Here is a 13,041-nt window from a genome sequence, read left to right as displayed (position 1 = left end):
AGCATAAAACTCTTTGTGCAAGTTCTCCGGCCGGTATATAAAAATATGTCTTTTACTCAAACGTAAACCGCCTCAGCCATGCAGTAAGCCTTTCCTATATGCAAAACGTTGTCGACTAAGAAGACGGTTGATCCACGTTAAATAATAAATTAAAGCAGAAATTTGCTGTTAATAGTAAATAGACGTCTGTTGTTGCACGAACGTGCTTTTTAAAAACCCAGAATAAACAAATTTATATTTTTTCGTTTAGCCCTCTTCTGCAACACCTACGCAGAGCGTAAATTAATTGTTTGTTTTCTAGCGACATAAAAATACACAACTGTATCCTGCCCGCTGCTCTTCTACGTTAGACATGGCTTTAGACATTTCTGTTAGGTTGAGGTAAATTATGCTCGCTTAAACAGTAACAGAGAAAACTTTTGACAGATTTTGACAGCATTCATATGATATGAATACTGATCATTTTGTGAGTGATGCTGCTAGCATTTAAAATGTATTGTAGCGTCAGTCAGGGACTTGAAACGGCTGTCATTTTACCTGCCATTTCGTCACGCTTTCCATACTTAAATTTGTTCTCTTTTCGACAATTTTTTTTCTATTGCATTTGTCGAAAAATATCAAGTTAAGCTTGATTTTGTTCAAACTGAGCTCGAAAATCGCTTATCGATAGTCCGCAAAAATGCCTGTTTTGTGCGACGTAGTTGATGGTAAAATTGAATTCGTCGAGTTTACAAACAGACGTATAATATCCATTAGTTAGAAATATTGTGTAGCATGATTTGAACTTGTATGGAAACGTTCCTTAACTAGAATGGAAAACGTTTCTTAAACTAAGAAGACTGTTGATCGCCAAAAGAAAAAGGCGTTGTTATATAGTATTGTTAAATGGTTAGTTCAAAAGCTAGAGGTAAGCTTATAATTAATTCAATTTGCCAAAAACAAAAGGCCCGCGTTTTGTTTTCTAATTACAATCTTATTTTCCATATCACGCATATCTGAAATTTTTTATTAATCGTTTCGAAGCATATATTATCAGCAGAATTTTTTTGCTGTACAATTAATGTCAAATCAAATCAGAAATTAGGTACATGGAAAGTGACTCACCTAACAACCCTGATAACCCTTATCAATGATCAGAATGATTGCTTGGACGACAAATTTATGCAGTTTCACTGTTCATTGGTCCATTGATCGGATCATGTTGATGATGTTGCCCCGGGAACAAGTCACCAGGAAACGCATGCACTCTTTGCACTCTTCAGTGGACATCAAAGCTGACAGGTTTCTTCATACTCTAATTTTATTTATATGCAATGGCCAGCAATGCTGTAGGCAGAGAGGCAATTAGATTGATCTATTAACGAAGATCCCCCTCCCCCCATCGCCCACCTAATCGTTCCACTGATCGTCTCCTATTAACTGTTAACCTGCCTTTCACGGCAGGTTGCATCAATTTTCATCTCCCCGACTACTGAAGGTTTGGCATGCAAATCAAACGCGGTTCCGTGTATATATAGTAGCCGCGGGAGTTGAAGTGAGCAGCGAGCAGCAATCTGGCATAGCTTGGCATTGACGGACTTTCTTCTACTACAGCGAAGTCAAGTAGTCTCTTCGGGCCTCTTCATGTCATATGAGCCCGGTACCAAAATTAAAAAAATTTGACCGCGCTGTTTAAGGGCCTCTTCACATGAGCCCGGTAAACGGGCTGTCTCGGTTACCAGGACAGATCTTGACGTCTGTTCATATGGAAAATTTTAGCCCGGTTGATGGGGATAACATTCAAGAAACGAAACCAAAATTGCGACACATAAAGTTGCATCTTTTGCGACTATCGTAGCTTTTATTATCGACCCTTGTAACTTTACTTATAAAGCTAATTCGCATATTTCTAAAGTGGAAATAGATACAAGGCAAAATTATGCCATTTTGACCGCCCAGTTACGAAAGGGAAGCTATTTTTTCAAAAAAAGTTGCGTCCCGGCGGCCGGGCTGAAGTGTTCATATGGAAAAATTTTCTTCCCGGTTGCCGATATCTCGTTTGCAGAAACCGAGATATCGGCAACCGGGCTAGCCCGCCTTCTCATATGAACACATCAACAATTTTACAAAGAAAATAGGAGTGAGCCGATATCTCGGTAACTGGGCCAGCCCGGTCAACCGGGATCATATGAAGAGGCCCTAAGCCAGAGTGGGGGTCTTTTTAGCTGCGACAAACCGCATGTCCTTTTTATAAGGGTTCCCCTCTTCTGTCATGGTATAAGTTGAAAACACGAACCATTGTTTATCTTTAAGGCAAAACACATACACGCATTTATCACAATCCAAAGCCATTTGTGCGGCAAATCCAGTGCCTCCCAAAAGCCAAGCTATTTTGTCAAAGAAGTTTCATCCCGGTTACCCGGGCTGAAGTGTTCATATGGGAAACTTCCATCCCGGTTGCCGAGATATTTGGTTGTAGAAACCGCGATCTCGTTAACCGGACTGGCCCACCTTCTCATATGAACGCATCGAAATTTTTACAAAGGAAATAGGAGTGAGGTGAGATCTCGTAAACTGGGCCTGTCAACCGGGCTCATACGAAGAGGCCCTCCGTGAATGAAGCTCTTATAGTTCTCTTTACCAACCATAATTAGGTGACCGCGCCTCCACGGCTTACAAAGCTAAAAAGCTTTAAACACAATTCGGCCCTCAGAATGATGTTACGACAAATATCTTCAGAATAATTGTCATTTCTCCTGGCGTGCCATACTTTTAATGAGTTTATATCGATCACTGAAAAACATATTTCTCTCGCTAACTTGATATGTCTGGCCAGATTGGACTCGTTGGACCCCGCATGCACTCTGCATTTGACCAATCTGTCTGATTTAGTTAGAGAACGTTTACAAGCTGAGCTTGGTATAAAAGTGATGATAATTTACAGACAGAGCATAAGATAGCTAAACATATATATAAAAAATAGAATCTTCCAAGTAATATCACGTCAAGCCGTATCTAATACAGTAATCAGATAAACACATACTGAACATAATCGTTTGGAATATTTGTCAGTGGTTTTCCAATATCGCCTTGTTGAACAGACAAACATATATTATAGATTTCCTGCCATTTCGATTCTACATTTATCATGCGTATTTGAAAATCCTGCGAAAGTTTTATACCTTGTAAATTCTTTCTAGTTTTATTTTCTCAACAAGCTTTCCGCCTCCGGGGGGGGGGGGGGTACTCCAAAAGGTTTTATACGGGGAGGCTCCGCCCCAAGTTCTAATCCCTTACCCTTTTATATACCATTTTTGACAGAAATTCTACCCCTTTCGTATACCTATAACTGAAAAAATGTACCCCTTTCATTTACCTAAGAGACATGGCATGGACTTAAAATAGGACGTTTTCTTGTCATTTTTATGTAGCGCTTAACAAATTAAAATAATACAGCCATAAATTGCGTCTGTTCGAAATATTTTAATTAAAGGCCCTTTTAAATAGCCAAATGACATATTTTCATAGCCTTTCATATACTTAAACGCGTGAAATCCCTACCCTTTAATATACCTGAAGCCTGAAAAAGGTACCCCTTTCGGGCGGAGCCTCCCCGTATAGGCCATTATAGGGAGTACCCTCCCCCCCCCCCCCGGGCTTTCCGCACTTCGTTCGAAAGTGAATGCTTCCCGCCAAAAATCGCCCAACACGCGCTGTAGTTAATAGTAGCTTAGTATGTTGTAGACTAGTTTAATATTAAAGACATAGTTAAGCGTAGTCGTATATCAAGTCCCAGTGTTTGCTTTTTGTTGTTTTACAGTTTTTATAGGCAGAAATATCGTCGCACTACAACAGTCGCAAAGTTTGGTATATGGGTGTTCGAATTCTTGCGATAATACAATCGAGCCTTCCTCGAACCACGCAGCTACCAGCCTGTAGTCATTTCAGAGGCTTTTTAAGTCATAAACCCTAAAACGTTTTCAATGTTCAGGAACACATTCAGTAATTTAAATACATTTTAGCGCGTCCAGTGCAATTTCCAAATTGTAATTCTAGCAATGTCAAGATGAAACGGCAGTAGTCACTCGCGAACATCGGACATGAGAAAAAAGCGTTATTGTAATGCAATAACAAACTTATCGTCATATAAGGGTTGCAAGGCGTCTCTTTATCCAATTGGCGCTCGAATGAGGTCAGATCATGTTAACTACCGCAGGTTAAAAGCAATACAAAATTTGTTTTAAACCACAATACCTAAAAGTGGTCGCTGTCGCCTACGAGAGGTGGTCAATTACGACAGTGATTTGCCAAATTTGGTATTTCGGATAAATGGTCGCCTACTAGAGGTAGCCGCACAAGGAGGTTCGACGTACTGTAGTAACTTTGTGGTTGCCTAAGTTTGACAGTTTTAGCTAATTTTTTACCTCGTGCAAATTTCAAGGAATTTAGCAGTTGATCGGATCGACGTTTCAGTTAAAGCGCAGCTCTTCTCTGCCCACGCTTTACTTGCCCACAAACAACTCTATACAAAAACACTTTCTGACTGCCTACGCTTTTTCAGACTGCCTTACTAGTTGCTACAACTGACCATCATTTGGGTAATATTTCAGTCAATTTTGATATCGAAAACATCTGCTAAAATTAAACCTTCCCTGTAATTTTTTTGTGGTCTACAACACTGCTTCCTTGCATGGGAGCACAATCCTCATTAGCCTGCGAGCAGGCTCACCTTGGGGCACGCACGAGAGTTACACGGGAGCGGCGAAGCCGCGACACTTGCCCCAAGGTGAGCCAGCTCGCAGGCTAAATTCTCATTGATGCAGTCAATCTACGCCTACACATACGGTATTCACCTTTCGACCGTTTAAGAACTTTAACTGAAATTTTTAAGACCGTTTCATACACATTTTTATCAAAGATATACTCATGGAAATTCAGTTTCTATTTATTAGTTTTGAAAAAAAGGTAGTGGTGCAAAGGGATGGCCTGCCAAGCAGGCGCCTGTGTAGTTTTTGGGCGCGCATTTGGGAAACGCGAAAGGCGCGAGACGGCCACGCGAGGGGAAAGGAGAGAAGGTCGCTCTCTTTTTCCCTCGCGGGGGATAGCATAATTGCTATTTGACTTCTGTTAACTAATAATTCTATTTTCTCTTCTCAAGATGGAAGGAACCCTCAAGCTTTATCCCCGTAATTTTCTATCTTTTCGCAGCCCTTGATCTTCCTCAACGAGCGCCGTATGACCATTAAACACAGCGGGATGTGTCTGAGGCCATTATAGCGTCGCAAAATTCCAAGAACAGTGCTCTAAAACGTTTGTTCCGCAATAACACATCCCGAAATTAGCACTCGAAAGTGACTCCAAATCCATTGAGTTAGAAGTGCAAAAAGTAGAAAATCTAACAACTGGCTTTCGATTTCTTTTAAATAATTTCTATTTTAGTTCTACAGTCGAAGCTCTTTTAACGGACACTCTCGTAAGCGGACAGCCCTACTTACGGCCGCCTTGTTAGAAACCCCGTTTTAACTCCCATACAAACTCTGTATTTTTACATTCTCGTTAGCGGATATTCCCGTAAGCGGCCGCGGACACTTTCACAGATTACGACTTAGACTTTTTCTTTGTTTTTAAGCTCCCGTAAGTGGACAACCCGAAGAAAATCCAATAAAACACCTCTCTTTCTTGTTTTTATCAATCAACTTCACATCGCCGTTCGTCACAATGATTTTACGTACCATATTTCTGTGTTTGTTTTGTCGTCATCCACGTCCGTCCGGTTATTGTTAGCTGGACAAGCTCCCGTAATTATACGTAAGCGGCCATCTATCCCCTACACCTCTACTGGCCGCGTGCGAGAACCATTCTCGTAAGCGGCCAGCTACAGTTACGGACACTTTTTTCGCGTCCCTTGGGTGTCCACTTACGAGAGCTTCGATTGTAGCATGGATGATATCTTGGCTTATACTATTTATCACCTGTGATCAGTTGCAGGTAGGATATGACACCATTCTGCGTTGATAAAATATTGCGCTGATTTGCTGAGCATTTCTTTGAAAATACAAGGTAATACGTACAGGTTTTGCCTTCTGCTGTGAAATTGAATTTTTACTAAAAAAAAGGAAAAATATTCAGCTTAGAGCGCATGATGTCTGGCTGATAAAATCAAACAATTGTTTGGTATTCTTGTATTTTAAACACAACTTAAGAATAAAAAAAATCAGCGCGCTCTCTGTCAGGTATTGCAAAGAGTTTCAATTTGTTCGTGACAAACAGAATATTTGACTCAAAAAAGCGAAAAGCATGGAACTGATATAAGAAATAGATATAAACGAATAGATATATGTTGGCCGTTGTCAAGACTGTGAAAGAGTTACCGCATAGCCCTGGGCGAAAGGCTGAAAATGGCATAAGTCACGGTTTCGAGACTCTTTCGATGCATCCATCACTGGAAACTTTGTCAACAAACAATAGAAAGACTTCAATTTTGCACACCCCACACAATCAATATGTTTCTGTGTTTTAATCACTGTTTTTATTCTAGAAATACTTCACGTTTGCCAAAGAAAGTCAGGAAGATCGAAGTTTATTGACAATTAGGACGCGTTCTTTTTGGATCAATCAGGAATAAGAATAACTGGATTAATGCGAGTTAGCGTTCGTTTGGCTGCTCTTCTCATTCCGGAATACTTGGATTTCCATTTAGGCTATTCTGCTCATAGTCTTATTCCGGAATATTCCCAAACGAATGCGCCCTTCATTGCTTTTCAAACGTTTATTGGACTAAAACAAAATTAAGGATCAATTTAAAAGGGAAATTAACGGTAAACGTAACATAACGTTTTTTACGACCTCATGTAATAATTGTCAAATGTAAATAAAAAATGAAATAAAAAAGGGAATTTGCAGTGACATACATCCACTGTTCCCGATCGAACTGAAATTTATTGGTTTTTGGGGGAGGGAGGAAAACCGGAGAACACGGCCGGGAAAGACCTTCGGAGCAAAGACAAGAACGGCGAAGAAAATATTATGGAAAGCTCTCCTGACTTCTCCTCTCTGACAAATAAGCCCGGAAAGTGAGCATGGAACTGATGAAAAAAGAAATAGATATAAACGAATAGATATATGTTGGCCTTTGTCAATACTGTGAAAAGGTCACCGCATAGCCCTAGGCCAAAAAAAAAATTGCACAGATCACGGCTTCGATGCATCCATCACTGAAAATGTTGTCAACAAACAATAAAAAGACCTCAATGTTACATATCCCACACACTCATGGGTTTAACCACTGTTCTTTTTTATTAAGGTTGCTTTCTACAGAGACACCCTTTTTCGGTATGTAACCTTTCGGTATTCACTTTATACAAAGGTTATTTTCAAGACAATTTTTGGAGGGTTCTCAAGGGTTTCAGACACGTTATTTTAATGTTATCAAGAACAAATGACTCGTACAATGTGAATGGCAGATTCTAATGTAAGAAACTAGGCTTCAACACTTAATTTGAACAAAAAGAAAACAAAATTCGTTTATTTCTGTGTTATTATATCTAAAGTAATATATATGGAAATTTCACACCTTTGCCACCTAAGCCATTCTTACAAAAGCAGTAACCGTTGTCAAGGTTGTCCTCATGCAAGAACAAGAGCAGAAGGACACGTTACCATTTCAATGCAGCCAATCACCTTTCTTGGTATGTCATCGACAACCAATAAAAATAGCACATTGCAACGCACCTTGCGCCCTCAATTGGTTTTAATTGCTCTCTCCGTTTTAGTCAGGCTGTACGTTTGCCACAGAAAGACAGGTATGATCAGTTTAAGACTTAGTAGTTTGTCCTTCTTGAAATCAAATAGAAGCTACAGTTTAAAAGCCAACCGTTTATTGCTATGTACTCATTTTCTGCAGGTTATCATCGCTTCAGTTCAGACGTCATCTTGTCCATCTGCAGTTAACACTGATACATTTGCTTCAAGAATACCCAAGGTAGGCAAGAAGATTTCAAGGATCTCAGTTTTACCGACAAATATAAACCGGATGGAATCCGATTGCGTGTTCAGGTTAAGTTGCGAGTTCCATCCACGCGAAAGTATGTTAATGCTAAATCACACCTCTCACCGCATATGTAACACTAATATAAACCGACTAATATAAATGACCGTCGTTAACGGTTAAACTTTCAATTCTTTGTGAACTTCTGATCCCATATTCCCAGCCTCAATGTTTCCGTAATCCCATTTCCCAGCATATTGTTTTTTTTTTTGTTTGTGATTTCCAGTCCCAGTGACCCAGTGACCCAAATTCTATTTTCGCAATAAAACAATTTGCCCAAATCCCAGTTCCCATTTTGCCCATTTTAGGTCCCTCTAGTATATATCAAGAAATATTTCGATTCCAATGGGTCTCCCGAAAATTGCGGGACATCATTTGACGTCCAAATCATAAATGTAAATCCGTCGAGGGGGTGTTTGGGAGACTTATGCATTTAAAATCTCCTTCATCTGCATGCTGTTTGTTGTCAGCAAATGTAATTTTATTGAATACACGTTTATTTTTTAGCTTCATCATTGACTTCAAGTTGCAGTTGTGCCTTTTGATGAGTGTGTTTGGAACCATCAACTGCTGTTGGTAAGTACCACAGTGGAAAGATTGAATAAACGGCTAAATTCCAACATTGAGCCCTGGGATTATATTTGTGTTTATTTTTAAAGCACATGGGAGTTCTCGGGACTTGAAGTGACGGGGATGTTCGAAGGATTTTTTGGGGTTCCGGGATTTTTTTAGGTAGGAGAATTTGGCAAATATTTTTTTTGATCTAAATAGAGATGTTTTGGGGTATTTAAAACAATCTGAAGATTCGTAGTAGTGCCTTGGCTGCATAGTTTTGCGAATAAAGTACAAACAAACGTGTTTTGCTGTTGATTTTTGAAGGGTCATTTTTTGATCTAGGGATTTTTGGGGGTTATGTTGGAAACCCTAAGGATTTTTTTGGTTCTTGATTTTTGCTCCCATTCGATCATCCACGTCACTTGAAATCCCGAGTATCCCATCCCCCCGGGTGTTAAAGGCTATTTTGTGGTCTTCCTATCGGTCTGGTGGTGGAGGCTGGAGTGGTGTATTTATCGGTTTATCTTTGTTTTTTGCGACTGAGAAATTTAAGATAAGAAAAGAATGCCTCTTGGTAAAACTCTCGAAACACAATGATGTGAAACTAAACATGTTCTATACCTTGACAATAAATTTCAATGTTGAACAGTCATTGACAGCAATTGATCTCTTATTTCTTCTTTAAACATCGATACATTGTAAAGCTGACCGATGACAAGAAAATTAAAAAAAAAAAATACGAGATATTATCTTCTAAAATCTTACGTTAAAATATAGTGGTCAATAATAAGATTTAATATTTTTAGCTTTGTCTTGTTTCTTTCAGCTCCGTCCCAATTTGCCAGAATCTGTTGTTTGGTGTGACTACATCTGATGGTAAATTCTACACGAGAACGTTTCCCCAGTATGCCAGCGACAGCTGGCTTGGACATGCCTTAGAAATAGGATCAGAAGGCTGGAGCGACTTCAAGTTTCTGTTCTTCCATCCAGATGGTACCTTATATGGAGTACTGAATGACAAGTTCTACAAAGCGTCACCGCCTGATTTTGTTTCGGCTGCGGAATGGGTCGCCCAAGCCACGATTATCGGAACTGGGGGATGGAATGGCTTCCAGTTCCTTTTCTTCGATCCTGAAGGCATGCTCTACGGCGTTCACAACGGCAAGTTTTACAAGAGGCTCCCTCCAGCACATGGTAGTGACAACTGGCTTGGATCTGCCACACTGGTGGGATCAGGCGGATGGTCCGTCTTCCAATTCCTTTTCTTCGATCCAAAGGGAATCCTATACGGCGTCGAAGACGGCAAGTTTCACATGAGGAGTCCTCCCACAGCTGCAAATGACAACTGGCTAGGATCATCCACGCTAATTGGCACTGGGGGCTGGAGCGATTTTCAGTTCCTTTTCTTCATGCCAGAGGGTGAATTGCATGGCGTCAACGATGGCAAGTTCTACAAGCGATTACCCCCAACTGATGGAAGTGATGATTGGTTGAGCTCATCAAAGGTGATTGGCTCAGGTGGCTGGTCCGTGTTCAAATTCCTGATCTCTCCCCTTAAATGAGAACCTGGCGTCAAAGCAACGATGTAGTCCGCAGATGGGACACCGATTGGATTAAAATGTAGACTGTTAACAATAATAGTAACGGTAACTATTGAAGACTAAAGGTAAAAGGGTTTTTTCTTCATATGATGTAACGCGAAGAATAAAAGGGAAATAACGAGTAATTTTGAGTTCTCTCTTTATTGACTGATCAACAAACAGATCTGAAACACATACAGTGGAACCCTTGCCTTGTAGTACAACCACTCGATAGGGACTATTATTTGGGGTTACAGAATAAATTTTACCAAATTTGCTTCTAGATGAGAGTGAAATTCAAGGAATGTACACAGTGCGAAGACGTTGTTTACATGGTAACGGCCATAGCAACGGTTGTTTACAGTCATAAAATGACTACAAATATAGATTTGAATGATATTTTGTAGAAAAGCTCTATTAAAGAGATGTACAGATAGATAGTTGTAATAACTTGTGAAAAGCGTCTCTTGAATCGCCATCAGAGGTTTTTCATTTCGTTAAGATAAGAAGGTTTCTTCCAGGGACCGCGCAGGGAGAATTCGAGTGGGAAGGGGGTGGGGGGTCCAAAACCCTAACGCGGAAGCATAAACCAACTGGGGGGGGGGGGGGTCCGGTGACATGCTCTCCCGGGAAAATTTGGATTTCAATTTCTCTTAGATACCAGAAAATGCATTTGAAATTAAAAATTTAAACGTTCAACGCTTAAATTTTTTTGGTAAAAGAATTGCTTAAAACGACAAAACGTTGCGATAAAGAGACGTTGCTCCACAAATCGTTCGATACAACTACTCACTGACCCTTTAAACCTTACATCAAGGCAAGAACCTTGTCTTGTTGTTGAAGTACCCGCAACTGAGATGTTACCAGAACGTATGAAAACAGAAAAGACAATTTCACCTTCAATGTTACCAAATAAATTACCTTTAGCACGAGTAAACTTAACCCAGTTGTTCGAATCGAAACTGACCAATGAAACAGGCCTTTTCATGAAATAACCGCTCGCCTTTAAAAGCAACTTTTTTTTAGTAATAAAAGGCATGATCCTGTAGTAGCCTAATATTTTTTGATTATAAGATAATTGTCCGCATTTACTTGTTTTTTGTGTATCTAAGTTGAAGGCGAGTCTATTTTGGTAATAGTAACTGCTGTTACTTTCGTCCTTTACAAACTAAATCAATAATATGGCGTCCAGAAACGCAATCAGTTTTCAGTAAATCCTCGTTTATTTTTTAATTCATTATACTTTTTTTTCTTGTTGTTGCAAAAAAGTGCGTGTGTGTGTGTGGGGGGGGGGGGAGAGGCGCTAAAGCCCCCTAGCCCCTCCCTCTCCGCCGTCCCTGGTTTTCAAACGGAATATTTCCTCCAACCGACATATCTTTTCACATACTAAAATAACTACCTACCCCTCCCCCAACGGTGTCACCCTTCACTCCCCCCTCTCCAGCCAATGCTTTCTTGTTAAATGCTCAGCTCATGTCGACTACTAAATGTCTACTTTTGGACCGACTGCATGACAACAAAACATTTCCCGGCCATGATTGTGTCATGCGATTGGTACACGATGCTAGGAACTGGCCATCATTTGAGCAATAATTCGGTCAACTTTGGCACCGAAATGCATGATGTCTTGCAAACATCTGCTGAAATTATACCCTTGCTCTAAGTTGTGGTCTTAACACTTCCTCTGCATGAGAGCTCCTCATAAGCTATAATCTACGCCTTCACATATACACCTTACGACATTGAAGAGCTTTTAATACCCATTTCTATCAAAGATATAACATCAAGTTCTAACTTTTTGACGTGATTTGTGCGACACACTGATAAATACTTTTCAAACTGTATACGGCTCATGGACATTCAGTTTCTATTTATTAGTTTTGAAAAAAGGCTGCGATGCAAAGGGATAGCCTGCGTAGTAAGCGCCTGTGTAGTTTTTCGGCGCGCATTTGGGGAACGCCAAAGTCGCGAGACGGCCAAGGCCTTTCTCTTTTTCACTTGCGAGGAATAGCATAGTAATTGCTGTTTGACTTCTGTTCACTAATAATTCTATTTTCTCTTCTCAAGATTGCAAGCTTTATCCCCGTAATTTTCTATCTTTTCGCAGCCCTTGATCTTCCGCAACGAGCGCCGTATGACCATTAAACACAGCGGGATGTGTCTGAGGCCATTCTAACGTCGCAAAATTCCAAGAACATGCTCAAGAACGTTTGTTTCGCAATAACACAGAAAGTATGGACTTTAAGATGATAAATTCCGCTTGTTGGTGAAAAGTATTCCTTTAAAACTCCCACACTCAACAAAAATTGGAACATGGCTAATAGGAAAAGTAATTACAGTTTTTGTGAGCGGTCTTCAGTTCTCGACAGGCACTCCATTAAGTAAAACATATCGAGGAAAATTATGTGGTCTTATAATAATAAATAATATTATATAAATAATAATAATTCTTTTTACTGCGAAATCCCGAAATTTAGCACTTGAAAGTAACTCCAAATCTATTGAGCTAGAAGCGCAAAAAAGAAGAAAGTCTAGCAACTGGCTTTCGATTTGTTTTAAATAATTTCTATTTTAGTTCTAATTCATTGAGCACCACCTTGGCTTGCGTAGGAACTGAGCCATTCCTATTCATTAACCTTCGCTCAATTGTAGAATTAATAGATTGGTTTCATATTCAAAAAAGGGTTTCACTCCCTTTTAATTAACACCCACAGTATGAGAACGAATCGCCTGTTTCTTTTTATGGAGATAAAAAGTAAATTGTTGTTGAAGGAAGAAGCGAGCCATAATATTTTTTAGGTGTTTTCCCAGTCCACAAGGACAAAACTTGAAAAAAATCAGCCTGACTTTATCAGTTGAGATCTAAAGTTCCTGATGGCA

The 13,041-nt window shown here is 39.8% G+C and overlaps 1 protein-coding gene across 1 annotated transcript; it reads left to right on the top strand.

Annotated features, from left to right (window-relative positions):
- The first annotated feature begins 352 nt into the window (after positions 1-352).
- Positions 353-10,301, top strand: LOC144642358 (uncharacterized). The gene is made up of 5 exons (XM_078501322.1): positions 353-381; positions 7,752-7,781; positions 7,883-7,960; positions 8,534-8,602; positions 9,408-10,301. The coding sequence occupies exons 1-5, from the start codon at positions 353-355 to the stop codon at positions 10,141-10,143; spliced, it is 942 nt and encodes a 313-aa protein (XP_078357448.1). The 3' UTR covers positions 10,144-10,301.
- The last annotated feature ends 2,740 nt before the right edge of the window (positions 10,302-13,041 follow it).

Source organism: Oculina patagonica, chromosome 2 (assembly GCF_052425735.1).
Source record: "Oculina patagonica isolate OP01 chromosome 2, crgOcupat, whole genome shotgun sequence".
In the NCBI taxonomy this organism is placed as follows: Eukaryota; Metazoa; Cnidaria; class Anthozoa; order Scleractinia; family Oculinidae; genus Oculina; species Oculina patagonica.
The sequence above is the reverse complement of the archived record's forward strand: the minus strand, read 5'-3'. Positions and strand labels throughout refer to the sequence as shown.